Source organism: Balaenoptera borealis, assembly GCF_965194805.1.
Source record: "Balaenoptera borealis genome assembly, chromosome: 16".
NCBI lineage: Eukaryota > Metazoa > Chordata > Mammalia > Artiodactyla > Balaenopteridae > Balaenoptera > Balaenoptera borealis.
The window spans coordinates 30,968,558-30,988,249 of NC_138872.1; the positions used below are offsets into that span (position 1 = coordinate 30,968,558).

Here is a 19,692-nt window from a genome sequence, read left to right on the forward strand (position 1 = left end):
TCACGTTGAAGTTACTGTATTTGGTCTTGTTAGAGTAGCCTAGCTTATATTCTAGCTAGTACAGAGTGCCTTGACCAGCCTGTGATGATGTAGAAAGCTCTTCTATTCTAATTCATCTCAAATGTCCAGGGTAAGCTTGGAGGAGAAAGATGTGAAGAGGCAATGCATTGGAATATCAATGGAGAGATGAGATCCGGAGAAAAGAGAAAGAGAAATGGACATGGTCAATTCATTTCTCTTCAGAGTTCCCCAGGGTCAACACCCTTCCTGGTAGATTGATGTTCACGTCCACCTCTCACCACCCATTTTTCTTGGGGTTTGGAGCCAGGTCATAGAAAGTCAGGTGCCACAGAGCTGTTTTCATGGAGGCAGGCAGGACCCAATGCTGCCTTGTTCACAGGGCCTGAGTCATCACAGATTCTGGTAACCTCCTCCCCCTGAAGGCAGGAAATGCTACAGGTCAGCTCAGGGGCAGAGCACAGGACGAGATCACAAATGTGGCTGCATCAGGATCAATGAACTTCCCACAGAGAAAACTCTGGTCACTGGAGGACTCTGGGAGTAGTCATCACCTGACCTCTAACTCTGGAGGGCAGTCCCCCAGGTCCCCAGCCTTGGGTAGGGGTCCCAAGGGGATTGGTGAGAGTGTGCATGACTGGAAATGTGGCTGGGAGCCCTGGCCCACCAGATGGATTATCTGAAGAAGGGGACACATCACAGGGGAGGAGAAACAGACTTTCACCCCTGCCCAGGTGAGGGGCGGAATCAGGAGTGGGGAAGAGAGACCCTAAAACCCAGGTGGGGTCCTGTGTTACAAGATGTGTCCTGGAAGTAGAGGTGATGCTGCTCAGTTCAGAATGTCTGCTCCAGTCATTCAGGCAGCCACGCAGCAAGCACGTGACTGCTCTGCCCCAGTCAGAATATGGCTCCCCCTGTCTTCTCAGGGGGCGCTGGGTCACTATGCTCTCTCCCTAGTCTCTGCCTAGCCCCAGACACCATCCTATAAATGAGAGTAATCTCTCGGTGCCAGCCCCGCACTGCGGGTTAGCCGAGCATTGTGTCTGCATGTGCCCACATGGTGAACGAATACCTGTGTGGTTTCCTTCTGAGAAGCCATCTCCACCGAATTTTCACCCACTCTCAGCTTATGAAAATGCCTCCTTCTGCAAGGGTAAAAGTGGACTCAGAGAGCCTCTCCCCTCCCCCGCCTGCCCCCATTCCCTTCCCCCACCCTCTAAGCTTCACCCCAGACTGCTCACTACACAGAGCGCTGGGGAGATTTGTGGAGAGTAGGCTACTTTCTTCCTCCCCAGCCCTTTCTTCAGCAGTGAGAGGGCAGAGATAAGAAGAGAAGAAAACTACAGAAAGATAGATTTAGAGACGATTCTAGAAGGGCTTCCCAAATTTGGAGCAAAGAGAGGGACAGGCTAGGAAGTATGGAGCTTGTGAATTTGGTGGGAGGGACATGGGGGAAGGATGAGGTAACTCTGTCCACCTTCTAGCTCCAGACCCACCTCCAGGCGTAGCAGGCCCCCAGGCCCAGCAGTAGGAAGAGGAGGCCCGCCAGCAGCCCCAGGACCCAGAGTAGCTGCTGGAACAGATGCAGGCGGTGCAGGGCTAGAACACAGGGGTGGGGCTTAGGGGTGGCTGTGGCTCCAGGCCTCCAATGCTCCCTCCTAAGGTGACTCCCCCAAGATGAAACCTAAGTTTCACTTTCTCTCAGAAGCGTCCCCATACAAAGGAGCTTCAAGAAATCAGTCTGGACTAGACAAGCTGATTGCAGCAGAAGTGATTCAGGAAAGACCTCAGAAGGAAGCCTTTGGACCTGAGAACTGGGCCTCTGCGCAGAGTGGCCTGGGAGATAGAGCCCCCCTCACCTCTGGTTCCAAAGTAGGTGGCAGCAGAGGCAGAGCCCAGGGCATTGGAGGCAGAGCACACATATTCCCCCTGGTCACCGGGCCTCAGCTCCCCTATGTCCACCCTCAAGGCATTGGGGGTGGCTGAGACGTGGATGTGTGGCTTGGCAGGAGCAACCTGGGGCTGGCTGGAGGCCACCAGCCGACTGCCAAGGTGGATGGTCAGGCTGGCTAGGGGCTCGCTGTCCACTCGGCAGTCCAGAATGCCCTGGACGCCACCCTCGGGCTCCAGAAAAACCGTCATGGTGGGCGTCTTGGGAGGGTCTGTGGGAAGACAAGGGAGTGTGGTGATTGCAGAAACAACCACAAATTCCTCCCCTCCCTGTACCCCATGCAAGGTGACTGCTGCTCCACCCATTAAGAGGAAGAGCCTGTTTCCTCACTCCTTAAATCTGTGACTCACTTTGAAGGCAGAAGAAGTAACATTGTATGACTTCAGGGCTAGACCTCAAGGGGCCTTGCATCTTCTGCTCTCCTTGGAAAACAACCATGTGGAAAGCCCAGGCCAGCCTGCTGGATACATGTGGCCCAGCCTATAACCAGCCCCAATTGCCAGCCATGAGGGTGAAGCCATCCTAGACCATCTAGCCTCTGTTCAGCCACTGGGCAACTGCAGCCACATGAGGTAAGACTAGCAGAACTGCACAGCTGAGCCCAGCCCAAATTTCTGACCCACAGAATTGTAAGCAAATGAAAAATGGCTGTCGTTTTAAGCACTAGGTTTTGGGGTGGCTTATTACACAGCAATAGCTTACTGATACGGTATGGGGCCCTGGTGAAGAATAAAGTAGGGGGCCAATGTTGATGAGGGCCTACTGTGTACTATCTTGTGTACTCCTCACAAGGTGAGGGGACTGACACTTTACAGAGAAGGAAGCCAAGGCAGGAATGCACAAGATCACACCAGTCACTGGGAATCCTCTGACCCAGGACTCCATTCCTGTGAAGTCCTTGTTCTTTGCAGACAGAAGAGGAGGAAGACCTGAAGTGGGTGTGTGAGATGTGGGGAGACTGGGGCAGGGGGAGGATGTCACACTCACAGAGCACCCGGAGCATGACTGGAGCAGAGGTGGTGGCCCCAGTGGGAAGTTCAGCCCGGCAGTGGTACATCCCAGCTTGGGCGAGGGCCACATGTGTGAAGGCGAGGGTGGGCACAGGCTCTGTGTGTAGTTGCCGGCCATTCCAGAACCAAGCAAAGGTAGAGTTCCCCATGGGCCCAGGGCCGCCAGGGAGGCGACAACTCAGGTTCAGCGCTGTGCCCTCAGGCACATCCAGCCCTGGCGCAGCCACCACATGCACACCTGCAGGACCAGAAGTGGTTGGGGATCTGTAGGCCTGTAGGAGCCGGAGTCTCTGGGTTGGCCTCTGTGCATGATGGGAAGGCCTGATCTGACTTGGGATCTGGATCCCCAAAGGTGGGACTGTGTCTCCCCCATGAGACTGAGAACAGGGCTATCTCTCCTCCTTGCCCCGGGGACTTCCGGGGCAAAGCTCTGCCTCCCTCTCTCATCAATTCAAGCTTTTTGATGGATGAGGCTGTGTCTTGCCCTCAGGTTGGACTCCCCAAGGTGGGGCTGCACCTTGTCCCTCAAACTGCGCTCCCTGAGGGTAGGGTTATGTCTGTCTTCCCATCCCTGGTTTCCCCAGAGCAGGTCAGTGCTCCCACCCGTAGTCTTGGCCCTGTGAGGGCAAGGTTATGTCTCCCCTGCACCCAAGCTCCCCTTGGGCATTGCCATACCTCCACGTCCCTCCCCCTCCGTAGGGAGCTCTCCAAGGGCCAGGCTGTTTCTCCCCCTCACTCTGGGCAACCCCCTCCAGGGGGAGCTGTTCCTCCCCACCAGGTCAGGCCAGCCAGCCCCCTCTTGTGGGAGCCCCACCCCTCACATGGACTCAGACCCCACAGCACCGGCACCCCTCCTGCGCCCTGGCCTGCTCACCTTCTGCCTGCAGCTGCCCCATGGTGCTGACTGAGCCCAACAAGTTGCGGGCCGTGCAGACGTAGGTGTCCTTGTCACCTGAGGGCACATCTTGCACCCGCAGCCGCAGGGCGTTGCGGGCCACCTGGACGTGGCCCGTCCCCACTGCTAAGCCGTGCACCCCGTGGCTGGTGGCCAGCACCTTGCCATCGTGGGACAGGGCCAGCTCGGCAGGTGGCTCGCTGTCCACAGTGCACTGTACCACGGCCATGGGGCTGGCCCTTGAGTCCCAGAAGGAGGACAGGACAGCGTCCCGAGGGGCATCTGCGTTGTGGGGCAGGGCAGAGTTGAGGGCTTTGCTTGGAAACCCTGTGCTATCCATTGCCCACCTGCCTGGCATTGGTGAGGCTGAAACATCTGGGAAAATGGTCACTTCTGGGAAGTGACAGCTTCTCAGGAGTCCTGTGGGCAGATTCCTCCTGACAGGGTTCACAGGACCATAAGGAATCTTCCCTCATCACCTATGTCTTTCTTTCCCCAAGTGTCTGTTCCCAGGTTCCCTGCAGTCCTATGCCCACCCACACCAGGGCCCAGAAGCACCCTCCACCCACCCTGGGCACCCCCAGCCAAGGACACTTGCTCACAGAGGACATGCAGCACTGTGGGCCGGGAGCTGCGTGTGCCCTGGGCATCCTGGACCTGGCAGGTATAGGCGCCCGCGTGAGCCCGTGTAGCCACCGGGAACGAGAGCGAGGCAGCTGACCCCTCCTGCAGCCAACGACTATTGTGGTACCAGGCATAGTGGGTGGGTGGGCGGGCAGCAGGGTCTTCACAAGTCACTGTGACAGGGGCTCCCTCGGGCACAGTAGCCGACGGAGCCAGGGTCACCTGCACACCTGTACCAAGAAGACATGGTCAGCTGGGCTGGCCAGACACCATAACTGATCCCACCCCTGGTGGGCCTGGCTAGCGCCCTGCCTTACCCTCTAGCCGCAGCTCCAGGGACATGTTGGCCTGACCCAGAGGACTGCGGGCCGAGCAGCTGTAGAGACCCTCGTCACTGGGCCTGGGCTCCCACAGCTCCAGCCTCAGGGTGTTGGGGACAGAGGCTGTGGTCGAGGACACAAGGAGACGGCCAGCGTGGCTGAGGGCCAGCTGGGCAGGTGGGCGGCTGTCCACTGTGCACAGCACCAGGGCCAGCTGCCCGCCGCGGCTCTCCAGGAGATAGGTCAGGCGCATGCTGCGGGGTGCATCTATGGAGGCACAAAGGCATAGGAGTTCAGGGACCACAGTGGTGAGGAGGCCAGTTTGCAGGTGGCATTCTAACCAGGAGGGCCTTGGCTCCCCACCCCCAAGGGCCTCCACTTGCCCAATCTGGGGCACTGCTTCTCTGCCCCATTGACCCCAAACTCTAATGCTCCTTGTCCAGTACTCCATCAGCCAGCTCGGTACTGAGTTCCTGGGGTGGATGCCTGTGAGGCTCTGGCCATGCCCTGATCCCTGCAAGCTGTTGTTATTCCTCCCAGCTCCACCCTGCATCCAGCCACACTCACAGAGGACGTCCAGGGTGACGGGTCTGGAGAGGTGGAGTGTCTGGCCAAGGGTCAGCACGCCACAGCGGTAGGAGGCAGCATCCATGACCGTGACGTTGGGCAGGGGGATGGAGTGGACAGCACCTGGGCGCTGCTGCCCGTCTTGGTACCATGTATAGGTGAGCTGGGCCATGTGGGTAGTCCATACAAGGCAGGTCAGGTTCACCAGCTGCCCCTCCTGTACGGTGGCTTTGGGCCACACCTGCACACTCACAGCTGGGGAGAGAAGGAGGGCATGGGGACACCAGGGAATACCGAAGGCTGTGTAAAGCAAGCCACCTGTCTCCATGAGGGTGGGAAGCCCCTCGGCCTCTGGGAGACCCAGGTGACCCACCTGTAAGTGGGGCTCAGAGATGGAGCTCAGGAAATGGCTCATCATCTGTCAGCTGGTCCCAAGCAGAGTTCTCCCTGAGCCCTACAGGCCTCGCCTGCCCTGCTGTGGTTTCTCCTTGAGTGCCCCCTTTCTGATTAGTTTTATCCACTGGGCATTCATGTAAAATTCTGTTTTTAAGAAAGGTTTCCAGGGAGTTCCCTGGTGGTGCAGTGGTTAAGAATCTGCCTGCCAATGCAGGGAACACAGGTTGGAGCCCTGGTCCGGGAAGATCCCACATGCTGCGGAGCAACTAAGCCCGTGAGCCACAACTACTGAAGCCCGTGCGCGACAACTACTGAAGCCCGTGCGCCTAGAGCCCGTGCTCTGCAACAAGAGAAGTCACCGCAATGAGAAGCCCGCGCCCTGCAATGAAACGAAGAGTAGCCCCTGCTCGCTGCAACGAGAGAAAGCCTGCGCGCAGTCAATGAAGACCCAACGCAGCCAAAAATAAATAAATAAATAAATAAATAATTTTTTTAAAATAAAAAAGGTTTTCCATGAAAACCAGGTCTGGAGACTGCTGCCCTTAAGAAGGGTGGGAATGCAGACTGTCTTATGTTCAACCCTCCTGCCTGTGCCCCAGGCTTCCAGAACCCTCTCCAACCTCCTCTTCTCTTAAAGGAGCCACCCCCACACACACTCACACCCCTACACTGACCCTGGGCATCAAAGGTGGCTGAGGCCGAGGCCTGGCCCAGGGCGTTGGTGGCCTCGCAGGTGTAAACGCCCTCATCCTCCAGCACTGCATTGTGGATCTCCAGACGCAGCGTGTTGGGGGCCACAGCCACCTGTAGCCGGGGAGAGCTGCCTGCAAGCTCCCCCACACCTTGTAGGGTAGAAGCCACGAGGAGGTCCCCGTGGAGCAGTCGTAGCTGGGCTGGAGGGTCGCTGTTCACACGGCACAGGAGGAGGCCCAGTCGCCCAGGGCCTGTGTCCATTAGGGGGATGAGTGTGGCCTGGCGAGGGGCATCTACACAAAGCAGGCAGTGGTCAGGGCCCAACCAGGTGGTCCCTCATCTAGGACTCTCTCGGAGGCAGAGCCCAGGACCAGGGGCTCGACATCTCCTTCCCCAGTCATGCCCTTGGCTCCCTCATCCCCCAGGAAACACGAACGAGATGAAAGTGCTTACAGGACACGTGGAGGCTGACAGGGACAGCCAAGTTCGTGGTGGCTGAACCTGGAGCCTGGGCTTGGCAATGGTAGGCCCCAGCTTGGCTCAAAGTTATGGCTGCAAAATGGACTGTGGCCGAGGTGGACTCCTGGAGGGGCTGACCATCCCGATACCAGCGGTATGAGGTCCCCTCCAGGACCCCTGTGGGTACCTGGCAGCTCAGGACCACAGCCTGGCCCTCTTGGAGCTCAGGCGATGGTGACACCCGGACCCAGGCTCCTGCAGGGAGAAACCAAGAGCAGGTGAGGGCCCTCCGCCATACCCTCCCACATTCTGGGACTGCATGTGTGTCCACATGAGGACTGCAAGACCCCAAGCCCGTGTCCCGGAGCCACAGCTCCCCCACCAGACCACTACTGAGGGCCCCACTGCAGTTCCATGCCTCTTCCTCTCCTGTACCTGACTCCGCTGCCCTGGTTCTGACCTAGCATTCACTGCCCACCACCTTGAGTTATGGTTTTGCTTTGTCAATAGTATTTCACCTACCAGAGGGTGAGCCTCACCTGGGCCCTCAGGTTGTGTGACCTGTAACCCCAGTGCCAGGCACAGCACCTGCACATGTTAGCTCTTGACAAATGTTGGTTTGACCCCATAAAACACTGAAATGGTAAGGATTTAGGTCATGCCAAGCGCCATTGTCCTTATCATGAGCTGGCCTCAGCATGGGTGACCAAGTGCTTGAAAGGGGAAGTTAGCAGCTGTGTAATCTTGAGTTCTTTTCAGCTCTCTCCAGCCAACTCTGCACCCAACCTCCAAGTCATGAGAGCCCAGGAACTGGGGACTGGGCAAAGGGCTGTCCCTAGTGCCCCCTGGGTCTGAGGCAGGAGGAGACCAGGGTTGGAGGAGTAAAAAGGAGAGACAGCTGGAGTGGTGATTGAGAGCCCAGACTGTACCAGGGGCCAGCATTGAATGTGCCAGGGACTAGTCACGTGACCATGAGCAAGCCCCTAAAACTCTGACCTTCAATTTCTCTGCAGAATCAAGGCCCAAGGAGAATGTTCAAAAACTGATGTTTGTCATTGTGGGAGAAAAAAATGTGTTTTTCTTTGGCCTTTGCAGCATTATTGATATTAACTTTCCTTTTTTCTGGTTTATTCACTTAGGGAGGATTATTACAGAAGAATATAGATAGATAAATGAAGAATATGAATATATTCATATGCGTGTGTATATATGTATATATATGTATATATACTCACATTTGTATATTATATATTATACATCTATACCTAAATACGCAGAGTGGCCCCCAAGGCACTTGGGTCCACCACAGCTTCAGAGGACCGACACTCACCTCGGACCTGGAAGAAGAGGGAAGTGTTGGCTGATCCCAGGACATTGGTGGCCTCGCAGCGGTAGCTGCCAGAGTCCCCCAGGCTCAAGTCTTGGACCTCTAGCTGCAGGGAGTTGGCCGTGGCTTTGGCCTGGAGGCGGCCACGGGATGAGAGCCGGGGCCGCGGGCTGGTGGCCAGGAGGTGCTCCCCATGGAACAGAGACAGCTGGGCAAGAGGGCGACTGTCCACAGTACAGATGAACACAGCCGTGTGGCCCTGGTCCACATCCAGGAGAGCTGACAGCTTTGGAGGATCTGGGGGATCTGCAGGGATAGTGGGGAGCTCAGGCCACCCCCAGCCCAGCTCACCACCTTTCACCTGCCACACTCCATCCCCCCACCCCACACACACACGCAGTTCAGTCCCGCACTTGCCCACGCCCGAGCCACGTTCTTGCCTCCCCAAACCCAACCTCAGCCCTGTTTCCCCCAGACCACCCCTTCCACCCTCCAAGGGTCCAAACCTGCCCTTGCCCATCACCCACAGAGCACACTCAGGACCACAGGGGTGGACAGCTGGGCACCAGCCTCGGTGAGGATGCGGCAGGCATACAGGGCAGCATCCTTTCTGGTCACGGGCAGCAGCGTCAGGGTCTCCAGGGGGCCCTGGGCCCACAGTGCCCCATCCCGGAACCAGGAGAAGTTGGCAGGGCCACCGGCTTCCCGGCCCACCCTGCAAGTCAGATTGGCTCCAGTGCCCTCCTGCAGCGTGTGCGATGGTGTGATGACCAGGACAGTGGCTGGAGAACAAGCAGCACAGGCCTACTGAGACAGGCCTCACCTTGATGGCTTCCCCCCAGACCCCGGTGCCAGTGGTCCAGCCTCCCTGCCTGGAGGGGGTGGGAAGGAGGCCCTCTGGGGTGCCCATGGGGCAGGGGGAGGAAAGCAAGCTCTCACTGCTGACCAAAGGTGGTTTCGCCCCATAGACCCTCCTCAGAGCTGGGGGTTGCAAAGGAATGGGGTCCCGAGTACCAGCCCCTGACCCTGAGCGACCCTTTCCCTGACCCGCCTCACCCTGGGCATTGAAGGTCGCCGAGGCAGAGGCATTGCCCAGGAGACTGCTGGCCTCGCACAGGTACATGCCCTCGTCCTCCAGCACCGGGTCTTGGATCTCTACACGCAGCAGGTTGGGGGCTCTGGTGACTTTTGTGCGTTGGGAACAGCCCCCACAGGTGCTACAGCTGCCCCCGGCTGGCAGGGAAGAGGCCACGACACAGTCCCTGTGGAGCAGCCGCAGCTGGGCCGGGGGGTCACTGTCCACACGGCACAAGAGGAGGCCTCTCCGTCCAGCCCTGGCTCCTGTGGTATCAGGGTCCAGCCGGGCGGTAAACATGGGCTGGCGTGGGGCATCTGTAGGGAGAGGAGCATGGGCACTATCTCACAGCCTCTGCCAGGGTCCCACAGGTCCACTAAAGGCTGGCTAGGCTCCCAGAACACACTGAGCAAAGGCATGCACCCAGAGCTGCCGCAAACAGCTGTGCAGGCTGTGCACGACACAAGGACAAACAGACCAGGGTGGGAAGACCTCAGCCCATGCCCCTTGTGCTAAGGTATGCCCTAGCGCTGGACTGCATCTTCCCAGAAGGAGTGCCATTTTCTAGCTTGGACAGAGGTACCATATGGGCAAGCAGCCACCTTGCATAACCTCCAGGTGCTCCTGAGCAGGCGCCTACCTCGCAATCCCTGGGTGTCTTGCTCTCTGCTTCCACTCTGCACCCCATCCCTTCCCCCAAGATCCTTCCTGCCTCTTATCTCTGATCTCCAAGCCAGCTCCTGTGAGAATAGATAATGCCTAAAATGCCCTCTTCCTAGAAGTTTCTGAAGATTGGGGCCAAAGTCCCCATGTGATCTCACCCTGAACACTAGAAAACCCCCCAGAAGCACCTGCTCTTCCTGACAGTCCCTGGACATGACTCCTGCACATGTCAGGGAAGGTGTTCTGGAAGGTAAGTATGTCCTGAACATTGGTCAGCCCCTCAAAAGCATCCACCCTTGACAGGACGCAGTCCCTGTGCGGAGAGGCTCTGTCTTCGGGTCTGCACCTGTGAGGGCACAGCCTATGGGGTGTGTGCACATATGTGAGTACAGTGTCCCAGGGCCCAGCTCTGGAGGACAAAGTTTGGACATGGTGTCCATGATGGGTCTGAGGCTAGAGGCAGAGCCCTAATGGAACTGGGGCTGAGAAATGAGATTCCCCAGCCTCGGTCTCCAAATTTCAGTCCTGGGTGTTGAGGTCCGTGATGCCCAGGCTCGTGGCTGCCTTCCTCATCTAGACCCCAGGGCAGGACAGGGCCAGGAGAGCCTGGAGGAGGTGGGGGTGGCTGATGGACTCCAATGGGCTGATCCTCCTCACGGCAGGCAGGGGCTGGTGGGAAGGCTACTCACAGAGGACGGTGAGGACAGCAGGTGAGGAGGGCCCGCTGGTGCTATGGCCATCCTGGGCCCAACAGTGGTATGAGCCGGCATCAGTGCTGGAGGCTGCAGGGAGCAGAAGGCTGCTGCTGGGCCCCTTGAGAAGGAGGGCCCCATTCCGGTACCAGGAGAAGCGTGTGTCAGGTGTCAGGCTTAGGCTGCTCCTACAGCTCAGTGTCACTGCCTGCCCTTCTGCCACCTCTGCTGCCGGGCTGATGAGGAGGCGGGCTGCTAGCAGGAAAGGGAGAGAGGAAGGCTCAGCTCCCCTGCACGCCTGTGGTCTCATGCCACCCACTGCAGGAAGCGCCCCCGGGTTCCCCTCTCCCAACTCAATCGTAGGGAGCTCTGGGCATCGTGGCATCAGCTCTGTGAATCTCTTGATGATCTAGGAGGGTCTGGTCTTGAATGCCAATTCAGCTCTTATTGGTAGTAGCTGGCTGAAGCATGGTTGAGAAGGATTCTGAGCCAGATCCCAGGCTTATGTCAAAAACCTGGCTTGATCAATTACCTATGTCTGCCTCAGAAGGAGGGAAGGGCAGCACATGCACCAAGACCCAACTTCTCTATTTGGCCTTCTGCATCTGACTCCTAGCACGGAGTCTGCCCCAAATGTTCAATAAATAAAAAACAAATGAATGCGCATTGAAGAACCCTCCAAGCTCAGAGTCAGAATGGGTACAAAAGGAATAACTCAGCCTTCCATGTTTCCCTTTTTGCCTTGACTTCTAGGAACCTCTGAGGCTGGGATGACTGTATACCTCATATCTTTGATGTGATTTTTTTCTAGCCAGCTAGTTCAGGCCCTCAGTTGACCCCTCTGGGCTCCCAGGAGGAAGGTGCCAGAGAAGGCCTCCTCCTCCGACTCCTTCCACTAGCCTCACTGGGGCCATCTTACCATTGGCATGGAAGTCCAGAGTGGAGGACGCATTCCCAAGGGAGTTGGTGGCTAAGCACGTGTACTCCCCACTGTCAGTTGGCCCCAGGTCTCGAATCTCCAGGCGCAAGGAGTTGGGGGCAGAGGAGACACTGAAGCGTGGGCTGTGGTCACCCTCCCCGGAAGTGGAGGCCAGGATGAGGCCCCCATGTGACAACACCAGAGTAGCCATGGGCTCGCTGACCACAGAGCACTGGAGGATGCCCAGCAGCCCTGCCTGTGTCTCCAGGAAGGCAGTTAGGTCCGGGGCGAGGGGTGGGTCTGTGTGAAGATGAGGGGCAGACCTGTTACCCTCAACAGGGGCATTCCTAGATCTCCCCTTATAGCCTATGACCCCTGCACCCACTTTGTCCCATAATGCCCTGGGAAAGGGGGGGTGACCCCAGCAGCTCCTGAGTGTCTATCCCGGATTGGGCAAATCACTCTGTCATCCCAGTCAATCCTTGTGGCCACCCTGAGAATGGGGATCCAGGGACCCCACTTTAAAGGTGGGAAAACTGGCAAAGAAACCTGGCAGTGGGCAGCACTGCCCCAAATAATCAAAGTGAACACTCCCAGCAATGGGACAAACTGACCCCACGTGCCTCTTGATGTGACACAGGGAGACAGACACAGAATCACATCCACGGTGTCCCTGCCCACGTGCACTGGCTTGGTCTGCTCCATTCAGACCAACGCAAACTGAGAGCATCACAGAACAACTGGCCTGTGCTCGTTGGAGTTCAATGTCAAGGAAGACAAGGAAAGACTGAGGAGCTGTGCCAGAATGAAGGAGAATAAAGAGACTTGACGACTGAATGCAATGTAGGATCCTGGATTGAATCCTGGACCAGAAAAAAGTAATTACCATAAAGGACATTATTGGGCCAACCGGTAAAATTTAAATATGGATTGTAGATTAGACAATGGCCTTGTATCAATGTTAAGCTTCCTGACTACATACAATCATACTGTGGTTATGCGTGAGAGTGACCCTAGGAAATACATGCTGAGAAATTAAGGGGTAAAGGGGCATTATGCCTACAACTTCAGGAATATAAATGGATGGATAGATAGATGATAGAATATGTGTGTATGTATACCTATTGAGTGCATATGTATGTATGCATGTGGATAGAGAGTGTATATGTAGAGAAAAATGTGTGCATGCATGCACACATATATGTGCATATATACATACATACATGTATATGTGTGCATGTGTGAGCACATATATACACAAACACATATAATATATAGCTAGAGAGAGAGAGGGAGAAAATCAATTTTCCAAAAATATTAACAAATGCAGAACCTAAGTTAAAGGTATATGATAATTCTTTGTTTTCTTCTTGCAACATTGTTAAAGTTTGAACTTATTTCAAAATAAAATGTTTTTTTAAATAGGAGGAAACGGAAGCCCGGGGAGGTCAAAGCCTTGACCAGATGTGAGCTCAAGGGCACCTGGGCCCAGGACCCCAACCCTTCTGCAGGGGGCTCTACTCTTTAGCCCGGCTCCCAGGTCCAGTGCCGCACCCCCCCACCACTTACAGCTGACCACCACGCTGACCGGATCAGAGCGCTTGCTGCCCTGGGCATTCTGCACCTCACAGAAGTAGAAGCCTGTATCAGCCCTGGTGGCTGAGCGCAGCTGGAGGATGCGGCTGTGAGTGTCCTCCATCAGGGCGTGGTTCTTGTACCACCTGTAGTGCAGCTCGCTGGGCGCTTCTTTAGGTGTGTTGCAGGCCAGCGTCACTGTCTGGTTCTCCAGGATGGAGCCTGCTGGGCTCACCTGGACCTCAGCCACTGTGGGGGCAACATAGGGCACACTGGGGGATACCCAGCTGACTTCCAGGCCCAAACCCTCAGGGTTGCAGCCAATCAGCCTAAATCTCTGCCCATTCTACATCATGCCCCTTCTGCAGAGGAGCCTCCTGGACTGGCCATGCATCTCTTTGCCCTGTTCACTGCCAGGGAGGTTTGCCATCTGTCTGACACAAGGCTGGGACTCCTTACCGGCATCCCAGGAGGCACCTTGGCCTGGTTTCCCTCAGCTGCCATGGCCTGGACGCCTCCCTGCCCTCTGGTCAAGACCCAGGCTCACCCAGGACTCACTGAAGACGTGGAGGCTGACAGGGGGTGAGACTGAAGAGCCCACACCATTCCCAGCTTCACAGGTGTAGATGCCAGCATCGGCCCAGGCTGCCTGGGGCAGCTGTAGTACACGACTCTGGTCTTTGAGGTGCGTCCCATCCTTGACCCACTGCACGGAACTGACCTGAGGGTAGCTGTTATTCACCTGGCAGGTGAGTGTGACCAGATCACCTGGAAGGATGTTTCGCCCCGAAGGGCTGAGGAGGATTTTCACACCCTTGGGGGCATCTGCAAGGCATGATGGGGGGTGTCAAATATGGTGCTCAGGGAAGGCAGGGGGCATTTTTCCTCTCCTCTTTCAACCCTCTGCCTTAAAGAAGCCCACCCAGATAAATCATAAGTCCCATTAGTTCCCCCGTCCAGGGCAGGCACTGCCCCCCACCTTGTGAGGAGTCCTGATCCCTTCCTTCTCCACTGAGAGCCTGATGCTGTGATGCTTGGCCTAGCGTCCAGCCTACGCTGCCCTCTATGGCTTTCTGCCTCATGACGTGTCCATTACCTCTCTTCTACCTGTGAGTCATGGACACACTGCTTGCTTTAGTGGCTTGTGGTAGCTGTTGGCAAGGGACCAACCACCTAATGGAGAGGCCAAAGGCAGAGCCAAATTCACTCAGAATGTTTACCTCATTTGTTGAGTTACAACAAAGAAATACAGATACAATACAAAGAAACTGCACTTCTTTAAATCTTGTTCCAAAGCCTCTCTCTATGTAACTATGCTAATAAAAGCTAATATTTTCAGGAGTTCCCTGGTGGACTAGTGGTTAGGATTCTGGGCTTTCACTGTTGTGGCCCAGGTTCAATCCTGGTCAGGGAACTGAGATCCGGCAAGCTGTGAGGTGTGGTCAAAAAAAAAAAAAAGCTAATATTTTCAAGTGCTTAATCTATGTAAATATGAAAATAATAGAAGCTAATTTTTTGAGTGCTTAATAGGTACCAAGCACTCCTTTAATTTTCATAACAATCCTGTGAGATAGAAAGAATTTACTATTACCTCCACTATACAGATGAGAAAACAGAGGCTCTGAGAGGCAAGTAACTTGTCCAAAGTTTGCTCATCTAGTTGATGGCGGAGCCAGCAGCCAGCCTGATGCCTGTGTACAGCAGTCGTTCTAGAACAGGCTGCCCTGTTTTACTGTGATGGGAAGATGCATAACCAAGTGAAAACTCGGACTTCCTCCCACTGCCTCTTTGCCATGTCTGGGTGTTACCCTGGTCACGAGTATGAGCGGCCTTAGGCAGGAAAGGGGTAAACCCCTGCCTCTGTGGCAACCTCCAGGGCTGGGCTAAACCCCAGGGCCCCTGCTGCTTGACCCCCAATTCTCTGGCTTTTTGTGTCTCCTCTTCTCTGCCCAGCCCAGCTTCGGGGACTGGAGGTGGAAGGGAGCCTTTCAATGTGGCCCTTAGGGCTTAGTCGTCTCTCTCCACCTGCCCCACCCTGTGGGTCCGAGTGCAGCCTGGCTATTTCTACAGGCTGGAGAAGGGACTGTTTCCACGGGGGAGCCACAGACATGTGCTCAGTGACGAGGGCGTGGCCCCCAGCGCACTCACACTGCACTTGGAGTTGAACCTCGCCCTGAGTCCTGTGGTTGGCCACCGAGAGCTGGCAGCGCAGGGTCCGGCCATGGTCCTGCCAGGACAGGACCATGTGGAGGGTCTCCAGGTGGCTGATGCCCGTGGGCTCAAGCTTCTGGAGGTTGGAGGTGACAGAGCGGGTGGGGTCCTGGCCTTGCCACTGCAGACTGACTGGCTCCTGCAGGCACGCGTAGGGAGTGGAGCAGTTGAAGTCCACCTCCATGCCCTCGCGCAGCTCAGCTGGTGAGGCAATGGTGGGCACGCTGGGCTCCTCTGAGGAAAAAGACAGGAGGCTAGGGGCTCCCCTTCACTGCACCTGAGACCTCCTGCCCTAGAAACTCCAGCCTTGGGCAGGGGGCTTCAAGGGGAAGGAGGATGCGAGGGGTTCATTGGGGGTAATTCCAGGGGGCACAGGGCTGGGGCTGGAACTGCGGCCAAGATTAGGGCTGGAACTGCGGCCAAGATTAGGGCTGGGGCTGGAACTGCGGCCAAGATTGAGGCTGGGTTTGGATTTAGGACCAGGGTTGGGTCTGTGAGCCAGTGGGGCCAGGAGCAGTCTGGGAGTCCCTTCCAGGCAGTGGCCCTGCTCCTTACCTGTCACGGTGACCACTGTGCCTGTGACGTCTGACCAGCGGTTGCCCTCACTGATCTCAAAGCGGAAGTTGTAGGAGCCCGAGTCCTCGGGCCGCAGGTCCCTCAGCAGCAGGCTGCACAACTTGTGCTCGGCACGCCCCACCAGCAGGGCACGGCCTTGGAAACGGGCCTCCACCAGCTGGGGGTTCCCGGAATGGCTCACTACCTGCCGATTGCCCGAGTAGTCATAGTACCAGATGGTTGTGATGCCGTGGGGCACCTCCACGCTGGCAGGGAAGCTGAAGATGCAGGGGATGACGAGGCAGGAACCCCTTACGCCCTGCACAGCCTGGGGACTGGAGACGCCCCATGAGGTCAGGCCTGAGTTGGGGGGCAGGACAGGGAGGAGTGTGATGCAGGCCTGGGGTCACTGCAGAGCCCCATGCTCTGCCCCACAGAAGGTGCCCCAGATGTGCCCCCAAGCTCTACCTTGCCCCCAGCAATGCAGCCCCTCTGGGCACCCCAAAGAGGGTCACTGTTCCCTGTCACTGCCTTCCCATGCCCTCCTTCAAAGTCAGCAGCTAAACCTGTGACCAGACACAGTCCAGTCTGCCCAGGCCAATAGAGGGCTGGACTCACTGAGGCCAGGCCCTATAAGAAGGAAAAGGCCAGCGAAGCTTACCTGCTGGGATGGATGAGGCCAGGAGGAGGAACTGGAGCGGGAAGTCCATAGCAGGTTCTCACGCTGGTTCTGGTGCCTAAGAGGGTGGTGTTCACTGTGCTGGCTGGGCACACAGAGGCCTCCTGGGGAACCTCAGTCTCAGAGCCTGCTGGGAGCCCAGCCCTGTTTCCTCACACGCTATGCTGGCCAACCCAGTGAGAGGGCAGGGCAGCTGCCACTGGGAGACAGGAGCCCGTGTCCCCAGCTCAGGCTGTACCCAGGAATGCCCTCGCTTGGTGGCATGCCCCAGAAAGTCCTCTGTCTGTCTCTTGGCCCCGCCCTAAGTTCTGCTTTCCCAGGCCCCTCAAGGATGAACAGCTGTTTCTTCCTTTCCCCCACTTCCCTGCCCCCTCCCTGCCACCCAAGTCACCAGGAACTGGAGCCCAGAAAGGCCCAGTGACTTACTCCAAGGCATCCAGCAAAAATGATGGTTTCTTATTTTAGACTTGTCTCCCTACCACCAGTCTTACCAGCTATAGACCATAATGGGGCTTGACTGAGCACTTACAAAAGTGCAGCCTTTAAGAGTCACTCCCCTGCTCAAAAGCCTTCTGTGGCTCCCCATTGCCCGTGAGATGTGGTTCCCCATACAACCCTGAAAGCTCTTCCTTTCCTACTCCCAGCTCTGCCCCCATTTCCTGCTCCCCCTGGGGCCACCCTGGAACCAGTTCCCACCGTGGGGCCAATCCTGTCTGCCCATGAGCTCTCCAGCTGACCAGCTCTGGCCTCACCACAAATGATCTTTGCCTGCTGAAATCTTATTCCGTCTCCAAGGTGGCTTCTAGCTGAAACCTCCCCTTTGGGGTCTCTAGCCACTCCAGAGCCATCTCTGTGCTTGCCTTGTCCTTGGTAGCTGTGAGCACCCATTTCTCAGGACCTGGGACTGAGGACATGTGTCCTGCAGCAGAGCAGAGCCCCCCGGCAGTAGTGGGCAAGAGAAGGGTGTGGGCCTTGGTGGTTTAGAGTTGGTGGCAGGGCAAGTCTAGGTGTGACAGGGGTCACAAGGACCCTGCCCAACATATATCCTACAAACAGGAGTTAAATGCCTACTGTATACCATGCACAAGAAGGCAGACCCTCTGCCATAGAGTGCCCCTGGTGGAGATGGGGGCTCTAAGAGGTGCAACAGATATGAATCCAAAGGGGAGAGATGCCAGAAACACATATAACTGAAACTATAAAACTGTTAGAAGAAAATGGGTGAAAATCTTCATGACCTAGTAACAGGCAATGATTTCTTAAGTATGACACCAAAAGCACAAGCAACAAAAGAAAAAATAGATAAATTGAATTTGATCAAAATGAAAACTTTTTTGCATCAAAGGACACTATCAAGAGAGAGAAAAGTCAACCCACAGAATGGGAGAAAATATGTGCAAATCATATAGGTGATAAGGGATTAACATCTGGAATATATAAAGAATTCCTACAATTCAAGGACAACCCCCCCCACACCGAACATCCCAAATTCAAAAAAATGAGCTAAAGACTTGTATAGACATTTCTCCAAAGATGATACACGAATGGCCAATAAACCCATGAAAAGATGCATCAACATCATTAGTCATTAGGGAAATGCAAATCAAAACCACAATAAGCTACCACTTCACACTGTAAACAAACAAACAAAACCAGAAAATAACAAATGTTGGCAAGGCTGTGGAGTAATTGGAAGCTTCATGTACTGTTGGTGGAAATGTAAAATTGTGCAGCCCCTCTGGAAAACAGTTTTGTGTTTCCTCAAAAAGTCAGACATAGATTACCATATGATCTAGCAACTCCACCCCTAGTTATATACCCAAAAGAATCGAAAACAGGGGCTTAAACAGTTACTTGCACACATGTTCATAGCAGAGTTATTCATAATAGCCAAAAAGTAGAAGCAACCCAAGTGTCCATCAGCAGATCAATGTGGTATATCCATACAACAGAATAGTATTCAGCCATAGGAAGGAATGAAATTCTGACAAATATTACACACATGGGCGAACCTTAAAAACATTATGCTAAGTGAAATAAGCCAGGCACAAAAGGGCAAATATGGTATGCATCCACTTATATGAGGTACCTAGAACAGGCAAATTCATAGAGACAGAAAGTAGAATAGAGGTTACCAGGGGCTGGAGAGAGGAGGGACTGGGGAGTTAATGTTTAATAGGTATAGAGTCTCTATTTTGGATGATGAGAAAGTTCTGGAAATAGACAGTAAGGATGGTTACACAGTATTATGAATGTACTTAATGCCACTGAATTGTACACTGCAAAAATGGTTAAAACACTTAAAAAATGGTTAGGTTATGTATATTTTACAACATACACATAAAAAACCCATGTTGCCAACTTTGCAATCCTTCCTGGTCTTAAATGCTGACTCTACAGATTGACGGGAAGGGCCTGGGGAGGCTGGAAGTGGGAACAGGAAACTCATGACATCTCCCAGCCCCCAACCTATCTGTCTCAGGGGTGGGGCCCAGCTGATTCTGGTAGCTGCCAGGGGGCACACCTGGGGAGAGGCTGAACAAATGCCCAGAGCCTGGATAGGGCCTGAATTGCCTGTCAGGATGACTAGCCAAGTGTGAAGAGAGGGAGCACAGTAAAGGCAAAACTGAGGGAAGAACAGGCAGCGCCCTGTTCCTTAGTTGACTTGGGTCCCTGGCTAGGCTGCTCCTGCAGACAGGTCTGGTCATTTGCTGAGGCCCAGTGGCTCATCCTCAGTTCTTTGGGCAGTCCTAGTCCTGCTCCTCTCCCAGGAAGATGTATCCACACACTCCACACCTGGTCCTTGGCCACAGGAGAGGCTCATGCTGGCCCAGGCTGGGGCCCATGACCTGGATGCTATGGCCTGGATGCTGGACTGAGCAGTGGCCTACTGGGCATGTTTGGGGGCATGTGTGGCCCTGGGGCCCAGAGCCACACTGGGCATCAAGGTCACCTCCTCTACAGCTGGGACATCACCAATGTTCATATTGTCCCCAGCTCCCCTGATGTTCCCATTTGGGGCCCTGGAAGGGGCAGTGCTGAAGCTACAGGAGGAATGGTAGG

At 55.4% G+C, this 19,692-nt stretch overlaps 1 protein-coding gene across 7 annotated transcripts in view; it reads right to left on the reverse strand.

Moving 5' to 3' along the window:
* Positions 1-19,692, reverse strand: part of SIGLEC1 (sialic acid binding Ig like lectin 1) — a 36,702-nt gene continuing 17,010 nt past the window's right edge. For 2 of the 7 annotated variants that reach the window (XM_082358957.1, XM_082358956.1), the window contains exons 2-22: positions 16,612-16,687; positions 15,951-16,310; positions 15,333-15,629; positions 13,743-14,009; positions 13,179-13,433; positions 11,610-11,909; positions 10,688-10,945; positions 9,317-9,652; positions 8,788-9,042; positions 8,264-8,566; positions 6,928-7,188; positions 6,456-6,767; positions 5,386-5,640; positions 4,816-5,085; positions 4,477-4,728; positions 3,854-4,156; positions 2,957-3,217; positions 1,878-2,180; positions 1,515-1,617; positions 1,091-1,163; positions 1-437 (exon numbers count right to left, since the gene is read on the reverse strand). In XM_082358957.1, the coding sequence (XP_082215083.1) occupies positions 330-437; positions 1,091-1,163; positions 1,515-1,617; positions 1,878-2,180; positions 2,957-3,217; positions 3,854-4,156; positions 4,477-4,728; positions 4,816-5,085; positions 5,386-5,640; positions 6,456-6,767; positions 6,928-7,188; positions 8,264-8,566; positions 8,788-9,042; positions 9,317-9,652; positions 10,688-10,945; positions 11,610-11,909; positions 13,179-13,433; positions 13,743-14,009; positions 15,333-15,629; positions 15,951-16,310; positions 16,612-16,660 (5,181 nt within the window). In that variant the 5' untranslated portion in view covers positions 16,661-16,687 and the 3' untranslated portion in view covers positions 1-329. Of the gene's footprint in view, positions 438-1,090; positions 1,164-1,514; positions 1,618-1,877; positions 2,181-2,956; positions 3,218-3,853; positions 4,157-4,476; positions 4,729-4,815; positions 5,086-5,385; positions 5,641-6,455; positions 6,768-6,927; positions 7,189-8,263; positions 8,567-8,787; positions 9,043-9,316; positions 9,653-10,687; positions 10,946-11,609; positions 11,910-13,178; positions 13,434-13,742; positions 14,010-15,332; positions 15,630-15,950; positions 16,311-16,611; positions 16,877-19,692 lie in introns of those variants that run through there. The other 5 variants (XM_082358955.1, XM_082358958.1, XM_082358960.1 and 2 more) reach the window with 5 other exon arrangements.